At 35.6% G+C, this 24,847-nt stretch overlaps 1 protein-coding gene across 1 annotated transcript in view; it reads right to left on the bottom strand.

The window, feature by feature from the left end:
* Window positions 1–817: 817 nt before the first annotated feature.
* The window catches only part of LOC143246606 (adenylate cyclase type 3-like), a 172,692-nt gene continuing 148,662 nt past the window's right edge, over window positions 818–24,847 (bottom strand). Inside the window, exons 18-21 of the mRNA XM_076493625.1 lie at window positions 23,831–23,929; window positions 22,903–23,026; window positions 16,167–16,291; window positions 818–5,689 (exon numbers count right to left, since the gene is read on the bottom strand). Coding sequence (XP_076349740.1) covers window positions 5,492–5,689; window positions 16,167–16,291; window positions 22,903–23,026; window positions 23,831–23,929 — 546 coding nt within the window. The 3' untranslated portion in view covers window positions 818–5,491. The remainder of the gene's footprint in view (window positions 5,690–16,166; window positions 16,292–22,902; window positions 23,027–23,830; window positions 23,930–24,847) is intronic.

Raw genomic sequence — 24,847 nt, 5'->3', positions numbered from 1 at the left:
GCAGAGCGAAATGTGGGTGTAAAAAAATACTGTAACATTGAAATAGTGATGAAAATGCAACTAGCCTTCTAAATGTAAATAGATTGAGGAATAAGTTTACGTATCTGTATTTATTAAAGAAAATCGCTTTATTAAAATAAACAAAAAAGGTAATTATAAACACCCAGAAATGTCACACAATACATTATTCATCACACAGATATTGTTGTTTTTTTATTACATAACAAATAGAATCCTTTTTAAATGTTTCTCCTTGAATTTACGAAGATTCATTTGACAATTACATTAGTGTAAATAAAATAATTCTGTGCAGAAAGTAAAAAGCTTACTAATGTAAACAATGAAACGTTACAGAGGCAAAAATAGATAAAACAAATACCTGTACACAGTTAGAGTAAACTTGATACACATGAGTGAAGAACAAGTGAACTGCAGAAAAGCTAACCAGTGTTTATGGCTGATAAATTTGTTTCTCATCAGTTGTTTGTTTTTGAATTTCGCGCAAAGCTACATGAGGCTTATTTGCACTAGCCATCCCTAAGTTAGCAGTGTAAGACTAGAGGGAAGGCAGCTAGTCATCACCACTCACCACCAACTCTTGGACTACTCTTTTACCAGCGAATAGTGGGATTAACCGTAACATTATAACGCCCCCACGACTGAATGGGCGAGCAAATTTGGTGCGACCTGGTTTCGAACCCGCGACCCTCAGATTACGAGTCGAACGCCTTAACCCACCTGGCCATGCAGGGCCTGTTTGTTATCAAAGGAAGTGTATATTCATCACACATCAAAATAAATACGAAACAGCGGAAAATATTTCCTGTGTACACTTTATTTTCAAGATATAAACATGCTAAAGACCTGAAACAACCAGCAAAAAGTTACCTTCTAAAAACATAAAACTAGTTAATAAGACGGTTGAAAAAAAAACACGTTTTCCTTGCAAAGATATTTATTAGCCTGATATACGGGAATTACATTGTTCTATATTTCATTTTCAGGGCTAGAAGGAAAAACGTTGCAAGACTTTACAAACTAATGCAGTTTCATTAGTTTAGCGAAAAAATGAAAAATGTTTGTTTAAGTTTACTTTTATTTTTCTTTCTTTTCCCTGAATAAAGAACAGTGTACACGAAAGAAACAAAACAACGATTATGTCAACAAGTTATACGATTGTTGTTAAATGATCAGTGTAAACATTCCAGAAAACAAAAATAACCACGTGACCCAATACGTCATTAAAACAAGACGACGATGCGCCATTAATGATAACGAAAATTTAGACTTTTTAAATTTTAGAATATTTAGTAACAAACCTGGATAATTATTTGAAAAAAACGAAAAACAAATGACCAAAACGTTTAAGTCTGATTTTCAATATATCATCTTTGACCTTGAAAAACATATCTGTCAGTGATAAATAATACGATAGCCATTATCACACAATATATCTAAGTATTAAACATCGCTTGTATACCGTTATTTTCAAGAAATCTTGAAAAACAATTGACACGGACTTATGATTATTACTAGTATGATTATGTGGACATGTTAAGACCATTTTCTAGGTATGTAAGAAACCACTGACGTCACAATATATGCGATAAAAAGAGCAGCAGAAGACTGAAGACAACAATGTTTTAGGGCGAAAGAGTAGTGTAAGACAGATTTTCTTTTAACTTCATCTTTTCTGGAATGTAAGAAAGCGTTTACACAAGCCCATCACAAGTGTTCTACGTAATGCTATTACATTTTTCATTTTCTATAGTATACTCCTGTTGGAAGCTCTATTCAAATAATCACTTTACGAAATATAGTTTTTATATGAATAAACCACCAACGTAGATTTGGCGGGATTCTTTATCCTGAAGTGAACCTTTTTGGGATATTTATGAACAACTTTGAAACTGTTATTTGTCAGCCTTCTCTCTCTAAAAACACAATATTAGAATTTCAGTTAACACAAACTATTGCTCATCGATGGGACAGCAGCACGTTTACGGGTTTGCAACTCCAAAAGCTGAAGTCCGATTCTCCGCTGTGGACACAGCAGATAACTAAATGTGGCTCTCTTCTTAAACAAAGAAATAAACTGAGTGTTTTATTTTTATTTATACGTATAGGTGGCGCTGTTTACTGGTTACTGTTCCTGAAGGATATCTTCCTTGTCTTTAAGCCTATTGAATACTGTAAACGTTCAAAAATCTCTTTTAATTTGAACCTTAAGGGCGTGTGAATAATTTCAAAGTCGCTTTTATATATCCTAACATCATTAAAAATTTATTACCCTAAAAATATAAAAGGGATATTTGGGTTGGCCAAGTTAAAATATTTTTAGAACTTAAAATGTTAAAACTTGAGATTAACGAGTGTATTAATATTATAACTCATATTTAAATTTTGTTAAATATATAGATGTAAATTGCTCACTCAAATTATTACATTGTACGATTCGGCGGTGCGAGATCTTTGATATATATTTGTTTTATTTCACACAGAGGACTGCACGTGGACTGCACGAGTCCACGTCTTTCATCATTGAACATAGTGCATGTCAGAAAACTAAATCAGAAAAAAACAAAACAAACAAAATTAAAGAAAAGATAGCCATGTAGGATTCAAGACTTCTTCAATACACGAGACTAAACTTTCAACAAGCAATTTGAAATTATTTAAATATCAATCTAACAAAGCACTTCTTCCAATTTAACAAATTTTTGAACCAATAATAAATCAGACAAGACATATGAAAGCACTTCTAAGAATAAGGCAGTAAGTCAGTTAGTGAGTAAATTTTGAATATAGTGTGTACCTTATTTTACACCATAGCGAAAACAAGTTATAATTTACACTATAAAATTATTTCCACACATGTTCACACACACACACAAAGAAACTCTCAGGAGACGTTATACTTCGTGAGATTAGCACGAGACGTTAATATCTTTTTGGAAATATTTGGGAGAATTGAAACTGACTTATGACCCTGAATTTAAAAGGAACGTTATAAGTAAATATAAGTCTAAGTAAATTGCAATATAACAAAAGTGGTGCATGTTTTATCTCACTTTTATAGACGAAAATTCAAATAGACCTATTAAGTGACCAATAAAAAGAAAATGAAATCATAATTTCAATGGGGAAAATAATGATAATGTTTTAAATTATTAATTTCTGTAAGTTATGAGATCAGTTTGAGAGAGATCAATATATACATTTATATGACACTCCAGGCAACGGTGTCAAAAAGCTTCGGTATATAACCTACTCATTTTTTCATTAAATTAAACTTACGAAACAAAACGTGCAGGAAGAAATGTACTAAAGAATTTAACGTGGAGTGGGGCAGCATCCTGTAATTACACAATATATATATTTATATATTCAATTAAAAGACAAAGTCAGATATCGAATCGATCAAATGTCACTTTCTTCTTCGCAAAGAGGTTTTCATGAGATCGAACCCTAAGAAGCTTTGAGTTTTAAAGAACCCTTACGTATTTTCTCTCTTCTTCTTCCCATCAAAAAAATAATAAACAAACAACAAAAACAAGCAAACGAAACATATATACACAACACAAGTAACTATATCTGAAAAAGTAATTTTCCATGGATCATTTTTATTTGAAATTTTCTGGTAGCTTAAGCTAGTTTTGAGCGATTACTCGAGACTTGGATTACATTTCACTTGCTAAGATGAGTTAAAATCAAATTTCTAGACCTGATACCAACACCGTAACCATAACAACTAGTATTCTTCAAAGGTCAAATCAAACCTGGTTTGAAGCTATAACTTCCAGTTACATAAATATATAAGCATACAAGTGTGTGTGTGTGTGTGTGTGTATGTGTGTGATTGAAGTAATGAAGCGATAAAACAACAAGTAGAACCGATGACACAATTTTGGCGCCATCTTAACTAGTTGTGGCCGTTTGTGGTTCCTGCATTTTCACTTGACTAGTCTATGAAAACGAGCACTGTTTGAACGTTCACTTTCAAAGAAGCACTCAGTCTCATTGCTTTATCTTTCCTCGCATTTACACGGCTTACAGAAAATAAAAGACAAAAATATCCCCTTCTTCCCAATGTTGAACTGCTACTGAAAACAGAAGAGGTCAAATAAATACATTACGTTTGTGAACTTTCAAGGGGTATTTTTGCAGTTGTTTTTTTCCAAGGTTAAATGATTTCGTAAGTTAAGAACTATGATCACTTGTTAGTTAAACTACTCTGAGATTTGTAGTCCTGGTGAAGCCTAGAAGCAATAGGAACACAAAGGCATGTTCAACAGTTCGAAATACAACGTACAGAATGCATATCAAACCTGTTTCATAATTGTTGTTCGTTAACAACGTGGCAATACTTTCACATGAGCAGCAGAACACCCAATTCTAGTGAAAAAAACAAACAATAACAACAACATAAAAGTTGTGGTCAATAATACAAGGTGATTCAAGATGTGCATGCACAGACAAACTGTTTCGTATTTACGATGCTTAATAGAAGAAGTAGCAAAGCAAATTACTATCTTTTATTTATATATAAAACGATTTCAGATTACTGCTCTTTCTGGTAGGACGTCTAGTATTATTTGATGAGTTAACGGACACCTAATTTACTATTATCATACATTTTTTTTCCATGTATTTCTTCTAAAAATGAGTTAATTAATTCAGTAATAATAATTAGAATAATTTCAGATATTGAAATGAAAAAGTGATAATTTCTCAGTACCAGTGTAAATATAATGGAACTGGTGTATTTGACGGGTGGTTTCAGACTTGGTTTTTTTAAAACCCTTCAGAACGTAGATGGAAATTTAGTTCACATGAAAAAAAGTAGGGGTCGTCTGTAAGAAATTCTATTCGTTCTACGAAATAATTAAGCCTAATATCTAATGATTATTTTATTTATCTTAAGTAACATATTAAAACTAATAACAATATATATATTTTTAAAACTAATGACAAAAACAAATCAATATTTTCTTCGATTAACAATTATTTGTGGCAAGACAGTTTTCCTTTTATATTTTGTACCTTTGAGAATGCAATCTTAAATCACCTGGTAACATTATTAAGCTTTCATCAGCTAATTTTACCATGTTTTTAAGGGGTAACTTTAATAGCTTATCACCTGGTAAGTTTACCAGGCTTTCACAAGGCAATTTTACTAGGTTCTTAGCAGTTAACTCAACAAGACATTCACCAATATGTTAATTTTAGTCAGAACACTTCCTCTGTCCGATAGTGAACATTTTTCTAGCTAAGCCACACTAAATTTCAATACATTTTACAGAAGTAAGCGTAATATACACGCGTAAGTGAAGACTTATCCAGAATCGATGGTCTCACCCAAGGATGACTAGTGGTTAATGTACATTTTCCCATGCTCAGAATACCTCTTTTCAGGAATTTACCTGGAACTTATTAAACTATGTAGAAATGTCAACATATCTTACCAGACTTTATCATCCAACAAATATATCTAGTCTGATTGCTGTACATTTGCTACATCGCGTGTTCCTCGTAAAGAACTTTTATCTTCCTGTGGAGACTTCTTTTCGGTTTTCTTGCCCATTAAGTAATAAGTCATCAGCTTTCCTTTTCCCTTTACAGTTACTAGTCCTCGCTGTTCGAAAACATAACCAAATTCGTGTAAAATCTGAGCGGTCGCTTGAACCACCTGGGAAAGACAACAGTAAACTAATTTTTAGTGATGTATACTGATACGTCACTCGTCAATCAATAGCTTTTTCATGTACCTATTGACCGGGTAATGAAAATATTACCAATTCGTCTGCAAACTTTTGTTGTTGTTTTTTCAAAATGGGTTCGAATGAATGTCGTCGGTGTTTGGGTAATAAAAGTTCATACCATGGAGGGTCAGGTTCTCTATGACCTCTTCCTCCTCTCCGTACTTATATTCTTGGCTGATTGATATTTATGACTGTGAACTGAATTTTATTTGGTCCTTTTCAGGACAATGTCCAGGTATCTTGGCTCGTATACAGTTATTATTCTATTAGCAGAATGTCAAGTTTGCTGGTGGCATTTTTTTAAATACATAAATAAATAAACTATAAATATTTATTTTTTTAAATTTTTATTTAAAGTTTATTTTTTTATTATTATTTAAAGTTTATATATATTTTTATTTTTTTATATTTGAAATATAAGTTAACTGGGGAGAGATATTTAGGACTAGCTTCATCATGTATGAGGTACCTGTCTAGTTCGCATTGTAATTCGTTTTTCATCCAATTCTTATTAAAGTACATTATTGTAATATGTAGGAGTCTATCTGATATGGTTGGTATGTTCGAGTATTTGTGAATGAACTGAGATGATATAGTTCTTGGAACTCTGTATGCAGTTGTGAGGAGTGTGTTTTGGATTGTTTGTAGTTTGGTTTTAATTATTTTATTGCTTACAGTTATCCATGCTGGAGCTGCATAATCTATTACAGGTCTAATATATGTTTTATAGATTTTTAGAATGTTATCTGTAGATGCTCCACTGTTTTTACCAGTTAGACTCCTAGCACAGTTAGTTCTTCGCCAGACTTTATTTTTAATTTCGTTCACATGATTGATCCAAGTTAGTTTTGAATCATAGGTCAGACCTAAAAATTTTGCCGATGGGGCAGTCTGAAGTAGAGTGCCATTCATATATAGTTCTGGCTGTTGTTTTTTGTGTTTTGTGGATTTCGTAAAGACTACGAGTTGTGTTTTTGCTGTATTTATTTTTTATTCTGTATTTTTGACAGTATTCGCCTATTCTGTTTAGTTGTGGTTCTATGTTAGTAGCTGCTATCGTGGGTGTTGCGGCACTTTTCCAGACTGCCACATCATCTGCGAACTATGAAGAGAATCCATGATTCGGATCCCTCAGTGGCATATTGTTTACATACATGATGAAGAGTATAGGGCTATCCACCCCTCCCTGAGGGACACCAGCTTGTGGAGTAAAGTATTCAGAAAATGTTCCTTCAACATTTACTCTACATTTTCTGTTTTACAAAAAGTTAGATAACCAGCGAATAATTCCTCGCGGTAGTTCCATTTCATTCATACGGAACCTTAGACCATCGTGCCAAACAGTGTCGAATGCTTTCTCGATATCAAGGAAGCAAGCTTTCCTTTTGTTGAAGCTATCTATTATGGTTTCGGTTAATCTGATTAGGTGGTCTGTCGTTTGTCTAAATTTCCTGAATCCATTTTGTTCTTTTGCAATTTTGATGTTATCTCCAAGAATGTGGAGAGTCTATTACTGATTATTCTTTCAAGAATTTTGCCTACACAGCTGGACAGGCTGATTGGTCGGTAGCTGTTAGGTTTATTCGCTGGCTTTCCTTCCTTATGGAACATTAATATATTTGCAAGCTTCCAAGAAACTGGGATGTATTCTGAGGATAGTGATAAGTTAAAAAGTGAATTTAGGTGGTCAAACAATTTCGGAGTGCCCTTTTTTAGGAGGATAGCTTGTATTTCGTCTTCACCTGGAGCTTTGTTTTTTGTGTTTTCTATTGCTTCTAGTAATTCTTGAAGGGATATTTCATTTGTTAGTAATGTGCTTGCATAATCTGTATCGGATCTTGTATTTGTATCAGTTATGTTTACTGGAAAAATTGGTTCAAATTGATGTTTATTGTTTACTATGTGATTAGTGACTTTATTGTAGAAATATGTATCCATATCTGGATCAGTGTGAGTTTTAAATGTATTTTGAAGTTGATCTTTGAAAGCTTCGGCTATTTCTTTATTTGTGTGTGCTGTAGTGTTATTATGTTCAAGTGGAGGATATTTCTTTATGTTTGTGTTTTCATTTGTGAGTCTTTTAAGATGTGACCAGAATTTTTTGGGGACAGTTTTATCATTTAGTTTATTGCAGTAATTGTCCCACTTATTTTGTTTTTGTTGTTTTATTTGTGTTCTGATGTGATTTCTAATGTTGTTTATTTGTGTTTTGGTTTCTCTGTTTCTTGTTAAAATGTACTGTTTTCTTAATTGTCTTCGTTTTTGATTAGATTGATTATTTCTGTGGTGGGTTTCCACGTGTTGTTTGTCGTTTTGGTATTGTTAACTTGGCTGCTTTCTGAAGGCATTCCGTAATTGTTTGACAGCAGTTATTCATTTCGACACGTGTTTTAACTTCTTTATAACTTTATTAGGTAACAGGTTGTCTAATTCCTGTTTATAATATTGCCAATCTGCTTTTCTGTAATTAAATTTTTCTTTCCTATATGTTATATTTTTATGGGGGGCGAGATCGAAGACAAATATATTGGGAGGTGATCGCTGTCAATATCCTTTCCCACTTGAAATTTTATTAATTTCTGGCTTAGGTTATATGTACACATACACAGATCTAGTATGTCACAGGAGTTAGTGGCATACGCTGTATGTGTAGGGGTGGTATCATTTAATAAAGCTATATTATTATCATCTATGAATTGTAATAGAGTTCTACCATTGGAATTTGAGCTTCGGCATCCAAAGGTAACATTTTGCTATTTAAGTCCCCATAACTATGGAGTTGTGGTTGTGGGAAAAAATGTTGCTAAGTAATGTTATATCTATTTGTTTGTTAGGTGAGCAGTAAATTCCTGCTAAACTAATTACTTTAGTTTTATTTCTTTGCAGAATGTCCACAGTAACATGTTCATTGCTACTGCTAAATTTAATTTCTATAACTGATAGCTCCACTTTGTAGAGCAGCATAATGCCTCTGTTTTCATCATTCTTCTTTGTTCTGTCTTTTCTTATGGTTGAATAATTTGGTATTTTAAATCTATTGTTATTGTATATTAGAGTTTCGCTTACTATTATAATATGGGGGTTAGTTTCTTGTATTAGGTATTCGATCTCATGTTTCTTGGAAGCTATTGCACCTTGGATGTTGATATACACCACTGTGAACATTGTGCTGTGAGCATGTATCCAGTTAGTGTTGATATTATGTAGGGTATGTATGGTGTGATGTTGATACATACTACTGTGAACATGTAACCAGTAAGTGTTGATATTATGTACGGTATGTGTGGTGTGAAGTTGATATATACTACTGTGAACATTGTGCTGTGAACATGTATCCAGTTAGTGTTTATATTATGTAGAGTATGTGTGGTGTGATGTTGATATATACTACTGTGAACATTGTGCTGTGAACACGTAACCAGTAAGTGTTGATATTATATAGGGTATGTGTGGTGTGAAGTTGATACATACTACTGTGAACATTGTGCTGTGAACATGTATTCAGTTAGTGTTTATATTATGTAGAGTATGTGTGGTGTGATGTTGATATATACTACTGTGAACATTGTGCTGTGAGAATGTATCCAGTAAGTATTGATATTATGTAGGGTATGTATCGTGTGATGTTGATATATACTACTGTGAACATTGTACTGTGAGCATGTATCCAGTAAGTGTTGATATTATGTAGGTATGTGTGGTGTGACGTTGATATATACTACTGTGAACATTATACTGTTAGCATGTAACCAGTAAGTGTTGATATTATGTAGGGTATGTATGGTGTGATGTTGATATATACTACTGTAAACATTGTGCTGTTAGCATGTAACCAGTAAGTGTTGATATTATGTAGGGTATGTGTGGTGTGATGTTGATATATACTACTGTGAACATTGTGCTGTGAACATGTATCCAGTCAGTGTTTATATTATGTAGAGTATGTGTGGTGTGATGTTGATACATACTACTGTGAACATTGTGCTGTGAGCATGTAACCAGTAAGTGTTGTTATTATGTAGGGTATGTGTAGTGTGATGTTGATATATACTACTGTGAACATTGTGTTGTGAGCATGTAACCAGTAAGTGTTGATATTATGTAGGGTATGTGTGGTGTGATGTTGATATATACTACTGTGAACATTATACTGTGAGCATGTAACCAGTAAGTGTTGATATTATGTAGGGTATGTATTGTGTGATGTTGATATATACTACTGTGAACATTGTGTTGTGAGCATGTAACCAGTAAGTGTTGATATTATGTAGGGTATGTGTGGTGTGATGTTGATATATACTACTGTGAACATTGTGTTGTGAGCATGTAACCAGTAAGTGTTGTTATTATGTAGGGTATGTGTGGTGTGATGTTGATATATACTACTGTGAACATTATACTGTGAGCATGTAACCAGTAAGTGTTGATATTATGTAGGGTATGTATTGTGTGATGTTGATATATACTACTGTGAACATTGTGTTGTGAGCATGTAACCAGTAAGTGTTGTTATTATGTAGGGTATGTGTGGTGTGATGTTGATATATACTACTGTGAACATTATACTGTGAGCATGTAACCAGTAAGGGTTGATATATACTACTGTGAACATTATACTGTTAGCATGTAACCAGTAAGTGTTGATATTATGTAGGGTATGTGTAGTGTGATGTTGATATTTACTACTGTGAACATTGTGTTGTGAGCATGTAACCAGTAAGTGTTGATATTATGTAGGGTATGTGTGGTGTGATGTTGATATATACTACTGTGAACATTGTGCTGTGAACATGCAAACCAGTTAGTGTTGATATTATGTAGGGTATGTATTGTGTGATGTTGATATATACTACTGTGAACATTATACTGTGAGCATGTAACCAGTAAGTGTTGATATTATGTTGGGTATGTGTGGTGTGATGTTGATATATACTACTGTGAAAATTGTGCTGTGAGCATGTAACCATTAAGTGTTGATATTATGCAGGGTATGTGTGGTGTGATGTTGATATATACTACTGTGAACATTATGCTGTGAGCATGTAACCAGTAAGTGTTGATATTATGTAAGGTATGTGTGGTGTGATGTTGATATATACTACTGTGAACATTATACTGTTAGCATGTAACCAGTAAGTGTTGTTATTATGTAGGGTATGTATTGTGTGATGTTGATATATACTACTGTGAACATTATACTGTGAGCATGTAACCAGTAAGTGTTGATATTATGTTGGGTATGTGTGGTGTGATGTTGATATATACTACTGTGAACATTATACTGTTAGCATGTAACCAGTAAGTGTTGATATTATGTAGGGTATGTATTGTGTGATGTTGATATATACTACTGTGAACATTATACTGTGAGTATGTAACCAGTAAGTGTTGTTATTATGTAGGGTATGTGTGGTGTGATGTTGATATATACTACTGTGAACATTATACTGTTAGCATGTAACCAGTAAGTGTTGATATTATGTAGGGTATGTATTGTGTGATGTTGATATATACTACTGTGAACATTATACTGTGAGCATGTAACCAGTAAGTGTTGATATTATGTTGGGTATGTGTGGTGTGATGTTGATATATACTACTGTGAACATTATACTGTTAGCATGTAACCAGTAAGTGTTGTTATTATGTAGGGTATGTGTGGTGTGATGTTGATATATACTACTGTGAACATTGTGTTGTGAGCATGTAACCAGTAAGTGTTGATATTATGTAGGGTATGTGTGGTGTGATGTTGATATATACTACTGTGAACATTGTGTTGTGAGCATGTAACCAGTAAGTGTTGATATTATGTAGGGTATGTGTAGTGTGATGTTGATATATACTACTGTGAACATTGTGCTGTGAGCATGTAACCAGTAAGTGTTGATATTATGTAGGGTATGTGTGGTGTGATGTTGATATATACTACTGTGAACATTATACTGTGAGCATGTAACCAGTAAGTGTTGTTATTATGTAGGGTATGTGTGGTGTGATGTTGATATATACTACTGTGAACATTATGCTGTGAGCATGTAACCAGTAAGTGTTGATATTATGTAGGGTATGTGTGGTGTGATGTTGATATATACCACTGTGAACATTGTGCTGTGAGCATGTAACCAGTAAGTGTTGATATTATGTAGGGTATGTGTGGTGTGATGTTGATATATACTACTGTGAACATTGTGCTGTGAGCATGTAACCAGTAAGTGTTGATATTATGTAGGGTATGTGTGGTGTGATGTTGATATATACCACTGTGAACATTGTGCTGTGAGCATGTAACGAGTAAGTGTTGATATTATGTAGGGTATGTGTGGTGTGATGTTGATATATACTACTGTGAACATTGTGCTGTGAGCATGTAACCAGTAAGTGTTGATATTATGTAGGGTATGTGTGGTGTGATGTTGATATATACTACTGTGAACATTGTGCTGTGAGCATGTAACCAGTAAGTGTTGATATTATGTAGGGTATGTGTGGTGTGATGTTGATATATACTACTGTGAACATTGTGCTGTGAGCATGTAACCAGTAAGTGTTGATATTATGTAGGGTATGTGTGGTGTGATGTTGATATATACTACTGTGAACATTATACTGTGAGCATGTAACCAGTAAGTGTTGATATTATGTAGGGTATGTGTGGTGTGATGTTGATATATACTACTGTGAACATTGTGCTGTGAGCATGTAACCAGTAAGTGTTGATATTATGTAGGGTATGTGTGGTGTGATGTTGATATATACTACTGTGAACATTATGCTGTGAGCATGTAACCAGTAAGTGTTGATATTATGTAGGGTATGTGTGGTGTGATGTTGATATATACTACTGTGAACATTGTGCTGTGAGCATGTATCCAGTAAGTGTTGATATTATGTAGGGTATGTGTGGTGTGATGTTGATATATACTACTGTGAACATTGTGCTGTGAGCATGTATCCAGTAAGTGTTGATATTATGTAGGGTATGTGTGGTGTGATGTTGATATATACCACCGTGAACATTGTGCTGTGAGCATGTATCCAGTAAGTGTTGATATTATGTAGGGTATGTGTGGTGTGATGTTGATATATACTACTGTGAACATTGTGCCGTGAGCATGTAACCAGTAAGTGTTGTTATTATGTAGGGCATAACGTGGTGTGATGTTGATATATACTACTGTGAACATTGTGCTGTGAGCATGTAACCAGTAAGTGTTGTTATTATGTAGGGCATAACGTGGTGTGATGTTGATATATACTACTGTGAACATTGTGCTGTGAGCATGTAACCAGTAAGTGTTGTTATTATGTAGGGTATGTATTGTGTGATGTTGATATATACTACTGTGAACATTGTGCTGTGAGCATGTATCCAGTAAGTGTTGATATTATGTAGGGTATGTGTGGTGTGATGTTGATATATACTACTGTGAACATTGTACTGTTAGCATGTATCCAGTAAGTGTTGTTATTATGTAGGGTATGTATTGTGTGATGTTGATATATACTACTGTGAACATTGTGCTGTGAGCATGTATCCAGTAAGTGTTGTTATTATGTAGGGTATGTGTGGTGTGATGTTGATATATACTACTGTGAACATGTAACCAGTAAGTGTTGTTATTATGTAGGGTATGTGTGGTGTGATGTTGATATATACTACTGTGAACATGTATCCAGTAAGTGTTGATATTATGTAGGGTATGTGTGGTGTGATGTTGATATATACTACTGTGAACATGTAACCAGTAAGTGTTGATATTATGTAGGGTATGTGTGGTGTGATGTTGATATATACTACTGTGAACATGTAACCAGTAAGTGTTGATATTATGTAGGGTATGTGTGGTGTGATGTTGATATATACTACTGTGAACATGTAACCAGTAAGTGTTGATATTATGTAGGGTATGTGTGGTGTGATGTTGATATATACTACTGTGAACATGTATCCAGTAAGTGTTGATATTATGTAGGGTATGTGTGGTGTGATGTTGATATATACTACTGTGAACATGTAACCAGTAAGTGTTGTTATTATGTAGGGTATGTGTGGTGTGATGTTGATATATACTACCTGTGAGCACGTAACCAGTAAGTGTTGATATTATGTAGGGTATGTGTGGTGTGATGTTGATATATACTACTGTGAACATGTAACCAGTAAGTGTTGATATTATGTAGGGTATGTGTGGTGTGATGTTGATATATACTACTGTGAACATGTAACCAGTAAGTGTTGATATTATGTAGGGTATGTGTGGTGTGATGTTGATATATACTACCGTGAACATGTAACCAGTAAGTGTTGATATTATGTAGGGTATGTGTGGTGTGATGTTGATATATACCACTGTGAACATGTATCCAGTAAGTGTTGATATTATGTAGGGTATGTGTGGTGTGATGTTGATATATACTACTGTGAACATGTAACCAGTAAGTGTTGTTATTATGTAGGGTATGTGTGGTGTGATGTTGATATATACTACTGTGAGCATGTAACCAGTAAGTGTTGATATTATGTAGGGTATGTGTGGTGTGATGTTGATATATACTACTGTGAACATGTAACCAGTAAGTGTTGATATTATGTAGGGTATGTGAGGTGTGATGTGTTTTATGGAGATATTGATCAGTAATTCAAAACAGTTAGTTGTCTGATTTAGTGTATTCTGTTACGAATTCTGTAATTATGTTTTTGATTATTGTTGTGAACAGGCTTGTTTTATCTGATGTGTTAATATTCGTTTCATGTATGGTGGTGTTGTTTTCTTCTTGTTTTTGTGTTGAAGTGTTCTTTTCCTGGGTATTAATGTTCTGTTCTTGCTGTTTGTGGGGTTCTTTTCCTTTTAGCATTTCTGCGTACGTGGTTTTTGTTGTTTTATTGAATTCTGTTGATATGTCTGTTTTAGGTAAGCTGTTTGTATTAGGTTGATTCTGTTCTGTTGGTGTTCTGATCTGATAAATACATTGTTTTATTTGTTTGTATTTATCACATCCTTTATAATTTGCTGTGTGGGTTTGACCACAGTTACAACATTTAGGCGTTTCCTTATCTTTTTTGCATTGGGTGATATGGTGTTCCCCGCCACATCAGCAGCTCGGTGTTGCTAAGCAGGCTGCTGAGACATGCCCATATCTTTGGTAATTGTAGCATTGTGTTACAATTGCCGGAGTTTTAGTTTCTCTACTTGGTATTTTGATACCAAAGCTTTATTCCATTATTTATTAATTTTTGTACGTTGTAACTGTCGTCAATATCGATGCGTATGAGATTCGTGGGTGCCTGTGTTTTCTTAGAGATTATACGTTCTATTTTTTTGTGTGGAATGCCTTGTTCACCTAAAGCTTGTGTGACTGATTCTAAGTTAATGGTCTGGTGAACCCTCTTACAACAATGGCTTTAGGCTGCGGCTTACTTCCTAGAAGGTGGATTTTAATATTTCCGGGTTTAAAGGCATCTGCTGGACACTCCTTCACTAATCTGTTAAGGTCAGCTGCGTCATGCCCTTGAACAAGGGCACCGCCTCTGGGCAGATGCTTAATATTAACTATAATTACGTTCGGTTTGCAGAGTTTAACCTCTGTCGCAAGCAGGGGTTGATTGTACTGGCCTGGAATACCTTCTGTTATGATTGCGAATTGTGGTGGTTTTGTTTTTTGTGTCATATTGTTACTTGTTTTCTGTTGTTTATGTAATGTTTTTTTTTTCTTTTGGATGTGACAGTGATAAAACCTTCTTGGTCTTCTGTGTCTGGTTCGCTGTCTGTGGTATTTTTCTGAATATTATTATGACTGTTTTCAGTAGTATTACCAACATCCGCGGTGTTTGTTTCAATTTCTGTTTCTTTAGTTTTGTTGGATATTTTATTATTAGCTTTATTTGCAGGGGGAGCTACCTCTACCTCGGTATTATTAGCAACAACTGATTCTTCTTCGTTGTCGGAATTTTCCGTTGAATTTCTTAATTTAATAATTTTTCTGTTTACTTTTCGTCTTTTTCTGACTGTATTTTCATTAGTTTTTTCAGATGTACTTAATTCCTTTTATGCTATACTACATAATGCTAACAATGGGGAATTAGTTAAATTATATTTTAATTTGCCACCAACAAGACTTGACTTACTTGGTTTCTGCATTTCATGCTCGGTATCACTATGTTTTCCGTCTGCCAGGGCTAGTCAAAATGGGTTCGTCGTCATCATATTCTGATTTAAATTATGTTCACGTGCCTGTGTCCATCTAGCGGTTTCTTTAAGCAAACGTTAAACAATAAAAGACGTTTACTTCAGAAATGTTTAAATACGAAAGTTTCGAACATCGACAATCATAGCTTACGAATGTATGTAATTCGTTGTAAGTTCGAAGTGTAAAGCGTATTGAATTATGTGCCAATATTACCTGTATACAACCTGCTTTTCCAGTGCTTTCCATTCGACTGGCAACGTTCACTGTATTTCCCCACATGTCGTAATGCGGTTTTCTAGCGCCAATAACTCCTGCAGTGATAGGACCCTGATTAATTCCTAAAGAGTGGAAGAAAAAAAACATCTTGTAAAACTGTTTTTTTTTGTTTTGTTTTGTTTAGATAATTACAAAGAGTAAATCAAGTCCAACACACAAAACACGTATCAAACTCTGATCAAGCGCCATCTAGGAATAAGTACAACAATCATTTTCAGTTACTTCTTTCTGAAGTAAAAATTAAAAGCTATAGAGTCAACTGACAAGGACTGAAAATCATTCAGGTTGCTCAATAAAAGATATAGCTTGACAGTAAAAAAACACACACAAAAATCTAAATATTGAGCAGATAAAGACAGACAAGTGTTCGACTTTCTTTTAGCATACATATACTTTTATTCTTTTAAAACCGTACACAACACTGAATTGGAGCATTTTATAAATGTCCATATTACTTTCACAATTCGTATAAAGTCAAAACGTTTAAAAGACCAGTTTCTGACTAGTTAATTATATATACTCTGAAAGTATTATGGCTGATGAATTACGTCATCATACAGTTCTACAGCTTTTCTCGCTGACGGAAATGACCGCATTGTTTTGTTTTTGTTTGTTTTTGAAATTCGCGCAAAGCTACACAAGGGCTATCTGCGCTAGCCGTCCCTAATTTAGCAGTGTAAGACTAGAGGAAAGGCAGCTAGTTTTCACCACCCACCGCCAATTCTTGGGCTACTCTTATACCAACGAATAGTGGGATTGACCGTCACAGTTATAACGCCCCCACGGCTGAAAGGGCGACCATGTTTGGTGTGACGGGGATTCAAACGCGCGATACTCGGGTTAGGAGTCGAGTGTCTTAACCAGCTGGCCATGTCGGGCCCGACTGCATTGGAGATACACTATAAATAAAATTTTGTAATAACAAAAATGGGTCATGACGTGCAGGACCTGTAAAAACCCGAGTAATGTTTTCGTAGTACATTATGCGTAAAGCTACTTGTAGGCTACCTGCATTTGTTCCTAATTTAGAAGTGATAGACTAGAGACAGAGCCATTAGTCAACACCATACACCACCAATTCTTGAGCAACTATTTTACCAACGAGAAGAAGGATTGACCGATACATTATATCGTCCTCATTGCAAGTAGAACGCAAAATGACTGCTAAGTAGAACGCCTAATCTAACCGCCAAACTATGACTGACAAGAGTTGGCGGTGGGTGGTGATGACTAGCTGCCTTCCCAGTCTTACACTGCTAAATTAGGGACAGCTAGCACAAATAGCCCTCGAGTAGCTTTGTGCGAAATTCCAAAACAAACAAACCAAACCTAGGGAAAGATTTTCAGTCTCAAAGAAATAATAATATAAAGAAATAAATTATTTTAAATGAAAGCTGTAGAAACCTCTGGATTAGTTTGTAAATACGACAATAACTGAATAGAGAAAAGACGTGTGTGCGTGTGTGTGTTTTCTTATAGCAAAGCCACATCGAGTTATTTACTGAGTCCACCGAGGGAAATAGAGCCCTTGATTTTAGCATTGTAAATCCGTAGACTTGCTGTTGAGGGGGGCAAAAAACTAGACTTGAGTAAATGTTGACGTGTTACCGCCAGGCTTTTAGATTTAAAACATTTTAGTAAAGTTGTAAACGACCAACATATATTTACAGACTTTGTATAGTTTACAGTATTAGTATTATATTTAATTAAATCAGTATCAGTTATCCATAGTGCATAATATTCAGTTCCTTAAATAGTAATAAATACGTTGTCTATACGAGATATGCATGGTACATGAAGCTCTACATGTGATATATTTACTTAGATAAATAATAATTTACTAGTTAAGCCTAACTTTGTCGGATGTTCTTGTAAAAGGCCCGAATGCCCGGCATGGCCAGGTGGTTAAAGCGTTCGGCTCTTAATCTGAGGATCACGGGTTCGAATTCCCGTCGCACCAAATATTGCTCACCTTTTCAGCCGTAGAGGCGTTATAATGTGATGGTCAATCCCACTATTCGTTGGTAAAAGAGTACTCTAAGAGTTGGCGGTGGGTGGTGATGACTAGCTGCCTTCCCTTTAGTCTTACACTGCTAAATTAGGGACAACTAGCGCATATAGCCCTCGTGTAGCTTTACGCAAAATTCAAAAACAAACGAATAAGGCCCGAAATAGTGGCGGCGCCAAGGGGGGGCTTGAGCCCCCAAAATGAGCCAAGCCCCCAGCCCCCAATATTGTTACCTACATATATTCATAAAATATGTAAAACACAATCATCGTTGTTGCTTAACAATTAACATCAAAGAGACACAGATCTGTAGAACTCAACGTCTTCATTAAGACGGAAGTATGTGTCATGTGTCTCTTAGCAACGTACTAAATGCACTGAAACTCATGCTGTATATTGCCGATCCCTGTGTAATACCATTCTATCTTGAGCTTTGACGAAGATTAGACAACCACGTTGATTTCAAGTTACAATAGATCATCAGGGATTTTACTTGATAAACCAAAGGTTTCACAGGTATTTACCCATTAATTTCATTTATCTTTTATTGAAAAGTAAAACATAGCATGCATGTATAAGTGTATTGTGTATAGGTCAAAACTATGAAGCATTTAGCCAGTCTTGTGTCCTCTGTGAGATCATTTTGCATTGTGTATCAGCCATCCAAAATTGTACTGATGATTGTGGCATACACTTAAAATTGTGACTTACAATCCAATTAATGTTATACTTATGATTAGATAATAACCTTACATGTTAACTGACCAAATAATATTTCTAAACAATTCTAGAATGAATTTTGAAATTGTCATTGGGCTATTTAGAAGTGCCTAATTTAATGTATTGCAGTAATTACATTATTGCAACAGGTGCTTGTCACACTTATGATAATAAGAACAATATCACAATCACAGTTTAGCCTGTATGAATAATGTGATTTTATGAAGAAACCAGCCTTTCTGTGAAGGTCGACTGCAATTTAGACATTTTGCTTTGGTGTTACTATGGCCATTCAATATCCAGCCCGCGGGTTTGCTTTGTTCGAGCGCGCGATTCCTGCCTCGAACGCCTTAAGTGTATGATCATCTAGCCTCTGACCATAGTGTACGCTCTGCGTACGGCTAACGATCGGCTCAGCCCGATCGAGATCCAGATGCCAGCCTCACACCACTCCCCCGCTCACTCCCATTAGCTGCCCACAGTTTTACAACATGCCCTATCAAAGCTGTGTTTGTGTTCCCTAATTAGCCCTGTAATTTTACATTATCACTACCTCTAATTAAGTACTTGTGCTACATGGTTAAAGGTAAACACTTTCTTTAACAGTATTTTACGGATATGTTCTGGATTTTCGTGTGCTATTAATATAACTTGGTGATTTCAATGCCGCAGAGCAGTTGTTCGTAATGTTGAACTATGTTTAGTTGTTATTTGTTCCTTATTCATGAAGTGACCCAACAGTATGTATGTTATATCTTCTTCCTTATATTTCGATGTTTAAAATGAATATCCTTTGTAAGCCCTAATGCCAATATAAGAAGAGAAATTCCCATTCGTTTCATATAAACTAATACAACTTGGAAGTAAGAAGTGGTACTAGCAGTCAGTCGGCTAGGGGGGTCACCTTAACGTTCGTGCGCTCTGTATAAAAGGGAGTTATGTTTGTTTACAGGGCTCTCGCTTTCTCTGGTACTCGACCTCACACTGGAACACACACTCAGTTTGGATTAATAAAAGAAAATCAAAATCAGCGACTTGTTTTCAAACAAGGACACCAACATACCAGACAAGAGTCAGACATCACCCACCAAAATATAAACTGGTCATACTACACATAGGGTAACACTACCTGCTACCCAAGAAGAGGTCCTATAAGCACATGTGGTGCGAGTGAGGAAGACAGTGGTGATTGTGATGGTGACAATGCGAACATGACTAGTGCGGGACCCCAGCCGCAAGAGGGCACCACTCATTCCGAGAAAACTAACACCAGGACCCAAGGACCTGAGCCAGCTTCCAGATAGTGGACCTACCTGTCCAGACTTGAAGAGATACCCGGCCATAGAATACAGCGGCCAGTCAAGGTCATTCAACAAGAATTGGCGTTATCAGCACTTGTGGTTGGAGTACTCTGTGACCCAAGATGCTGCATTGTGCTTCGCATGTCGTCTTTTCAGTCACACACACTTCAGTAAAACTGAGGAGTCCTTCACCCATGAGGGCTTCTATAACTGGAAGAAGGCGCCCACATCGCTGAAGTCTCATGATAACAAAGTTTAAATTGCAGAAAACAAAGGGTGCAAGGATCCAACATGCTCTCGATGCAAGCCATGCTAAAACTGTGGAGGAAAACCGACATTACATAAGAGCCGTGACAGATGCACTGCTTTACACAGCCTGCCAGAATGAAGCCCAGAGAGGTCACAGGGATGGTAGTCAGTCAGAAAACAGGGGCAATTTCCTGAAACTTCTTAACATGATTTCCAGGTATGATGAAATCATGAAGAACAAGCTGAGTGGTCCTGGCAATGCCAAGTACACGCACCATGATATCCAAAACGAACTGCTTGACATCGTAGCTGGAATGATCAGGAAGGATATCAGCAAAGAGGTCATGGAAGCTGAGCATTTTACTCTAATGGTGGATGAAACAAAGGATGTGAGCAAACAAGAACAGCCTTCCATTGTGGTAAGGAACCTCCACGAACAGATCCTTCACGAGGAGTTCCTGGAGTTCATAGCTGCTGAGGGTCCGGATGCAGATTCATTGCACATCAGTGGCGTACAGGAGAGGTTCAGGAGAGAGGTGTCTCAGGCTGTGTGTGTCCACTGCTATGCACACAGATTCAACCTTGTGGTAGTTGATTGTGTGCACAACGTCCAGACTGCAGCAGAGTTCTTTGCGACAATTCAAAAGCTGTACAAATTCTTATCTACATCGGTTGTGCATGAAGAATTTCTGAAGGTACAGAAGGAGCTTGAACCCGTGAACCAGCACATAGAGTTGAAGCGACTGTCAGACACAAGATGGGCCTGCCAACATGCTGCTTGTCTGGCTGTGAAAAGAACCCTCCCTGCCATTGTGAAAACCCTAAAGCGTCTTGTGGAGGGGGACAATGTCCACAGAGCCACTGAATCAAAGGACCTGTGCATCCTCCTAAATCAGCAGTTCATAACCAGTCTAGTGGCCATAGAAAAACTACTGCTGATGACAAAACAGCTATCAGACCACCTCCAGTCACTTGACCTACAGTTGGCCTCTGCAGAGGACCGAATACAATCTGTCATCTCTGGTCTCTCAGAAATGAGAACTGAAGCAACATGGAAAGACTTGGAAGAGTCTGCTGAGGATATATGTAAGAAAGTGGGAATACGCACTGAGACGGTGCATCAAGGTGGACAGCGATCTGCCTCCAGACACCTGGACGAATTCATAATCACATCTAGTACTGGCCAAAGAGATTAACCAACACCAGATGCCAGGAGACACACCTTCTATGCCATCATAGACAGGATGCTCAACGAGCTGAATAGAATATTCTCCTCTGATGCCTGTAGTGTTTTGATGGGTGAAACTGCATTGAACCCTAAACACTCCATATTTCTGGATAAGCAAGCACTCTTAGGAATGGCAGCAAACTATGGTTTGGCAGAGGATGACCTCGCAGTGGAGGTCCACCAGTTGAACCGGCTAATTGCCAGGAAGAAACAAGGGGCAGGAAGTATCCACACCATTGGAGCTTGCAACCATGCTGGAGCCTTACAAGAATACCTTCATGGATCTCCACAAATTTGTATGCATCGCTGTGACCCTGCCTGTCACTTCAGCTGCCTGTGAGAGAAGTTTCTCATGTCTGAAGCTTCTCAAGACATACTTGCACAACACCAGTGGTAACAACCGCACCAGCAACCTTGCTGTCATATCAGTAAACTCCAGGAGGGCAAAATAACTCGATATTGATACTGTTATAGACACATTTGATGCCAATCACCAGAACAGGAACATTGTTTTGAAGTGATATTGACCATAAACACAATGTGATGAAAGACGGTTAGCCTGATAGTGACCTTACTTTTCCTCAGAGTATATTAACTTTACATGGGATAATTCGTTTCTGCTATGTAAACTATGTATTTATGTTATATTTCTTTTGATTTGTAGCTTTACTCTTAATGGTATATTAAATGTTCCATTTAAGCTAATCCTGACTTTCTTTATTATTATGTATTACCTTGGATGGAATTTAGGTGAGCTCCCACTTTTACATATACGCATATTTTCATAAACAGATTATTTCTAATTTATAATAATGAATTATTCATCAGAGTATGAGTTTCCAATGAAAACTACATTGAAAACGCAGTTCAAAATATCACACCTTTCTGAAATGTACCTTGGTATTTACATTATTATAATTTACCATCTATACTTCATATTGATGGCATTTTGGGAAGACCCTCCACAGTTTACCTCAGCCCCCCTCCCCTCCTCTCCCCCCAACGAAAATATCCTGGCGCCACCACTGGCCCGAAAATATCGCTATCAGCGATTGTATCTCACTGAGGTTTTTGAAAGTGTCAGTGCATCAATTTCCCATTCAATGAAATAAGTCAAATCAAATCTAGTTTCACATTGTTTTCTTAACGACTATACGTAAATCTTACCCATTCGTAGAACAAAATTATTAAAACTTTCTCTGTTGATGTTGTTGAGCGTTTCTTTCAAGGTCAAAGCGAAGTCAGTTAAATGCGCTAGATGGCGCCACTTCTTTACAACCGGAACATTTGGCTACAAAATAATATTCAAAACATTTTAAAATCACGTTAATGTAATTATTTCATGATATATAAAAACATATTTGAGTGGAACACTCTGAACCAAAAATTAGTAGTTGTTTTCAACTGTTACAGAGTATTTGTCAATCAGTGACTTATTAATACTTCAAATAAAAATATTTTAAAGCAAAAACTCGTTTATTTTTACAATTTTATGATTATAAGGGAAAAATGACTGAAGAAAAATATCTGACGATTTCATGTAAAAACTAGTTTGATATTTATTTACATTAAATATAACTTGGCATGAATACAAGCAATCTGAAAGTCCGAGACCAGTTCACACAGAATTAACATCCAACATTTATATTTTATTATTTGTTCATAAGCAACAATCTACATCACGAACTATTAATATGCTGTCTACCGCAGGTATCGAAACCTAATTTTAGCGTTATAAGTCCTCAGACATACTGCTGAACCATTGGTGAAGAGTTTTTAATTTTATTGTAATGTTATTAACATATAAAGGAATTTTATGAAATTTATTATCATTTAAAACATTACTTTATGAAACATTTTCCATTTTAATTAAAATATCCATTATATCGTTGTCTCAAATTCTTAATTTCTGGAAGAAATACAAACTAGGTTGACACTTGATTATATATTTAACTAACTGACACTCGATTATATATTTAACTAACTGACACTCGATCATTTATTTAACTAAAACACAAACCGTTTTATCGTTTAATGGGATTGTTAAAGGCAAACTTACTCTGACATTGTTTAAAATACACCCTAATCACTGTACCTTTAAAAATTCTTCACTATTAAGTCCACTCGCAGCCATATACGTTGACCCGATAGTCTTGATTTTAATAATGTCTTTAAATCTTTGTTGTTCAAGTAGCTTTTAGAAAAAAAATTAAAATTAAATAAAAACAACGACAAATTAATATACATTTAAAACTGACTACTAACAAAACATTGTTTTGTTTAAATTAGCTTTCGCATTGTAATCGCAGGATAAACGTGCTCCGCCTTATTTTATTAGGTAGAGATGCAACTGCATATAGGTTACTGTAATAAATGTGAGAGAAATGAAATGCATGAGGTTTAAAGATGTATTTTACTCACACATTAACCGCATATTTACACAGAAATCTCAAGAATATGTGGTATTGATGTTACTGATTTATTTTTGTAAATTATTCGGACGAGAAGTTGTCTAGAATACTTAAAAAAAAGAAGAAACCATGTCTATCATACGAGTTGCTATTGGATACTGAATGTTGAAGGAACAAGCCCAAGTTTGTTTACTTGGAATTAGCGACCTCTACTGGTATCTGGGTTTGTTATTCCTCTGAAGTAACTTAATAACATTTTGTTTATTTGTTTATTGTTAAGCCCAAGGCTAGAGAATGGGTTACTCATGCTCTGTTCATTGTAGGTATCGAAACCAGAATTTTAGCAGTACTGGCCCTCGTACTTATGGCTGAGCAACCAGGATGGTGGGGCGGGGAAGTTGCATTTATATAAGGTTTTGTCCATCCGCTTCTCATAAATAGTTTTCATCTAGACAACATTAAACAAGTGAACCTTTTTTCTTCTAAGAAAAAAAAAACACATCTTAAATCTTTAAATGCTATGACAAGGGCAAAGGAGAGGCAATTGGAATAGGTGTCCCCATCTCTGTCATATTTATCTACACAACAGAATCTAAGTATTCGAACAGTGTTATAAGTGTAACAAGTCTTTGTAAACTTTTGTTTAGCCCCAGCAATTGAATCTTTAGAATATAGAACGTGGGCTAGACACAGTAATAAAT

The sequence above is a fragment of the Tachypleus tridentatus genome, chromosome 3 (genome assembly GCF_004210375.1).
Source record: "Tachypleus tridentatus isolate NWPU-2018 chromosome 3, ASM421037v1, whole genome shotgun sequence".
In the NCBI taxonomy this organism is placed as follows: domain Eukaryota; kingdom Metazoa; phylum Arthropoda; class Merostomata; order Xiphosura; family Limulidae; genus Tachypleus; species Tachypleus tridentatus.
The sequence above is the reverse complement of the archived record's forward strand: the minus strand, read 5'-3'. Positions and strand labels throughout refer to the sequence as shown.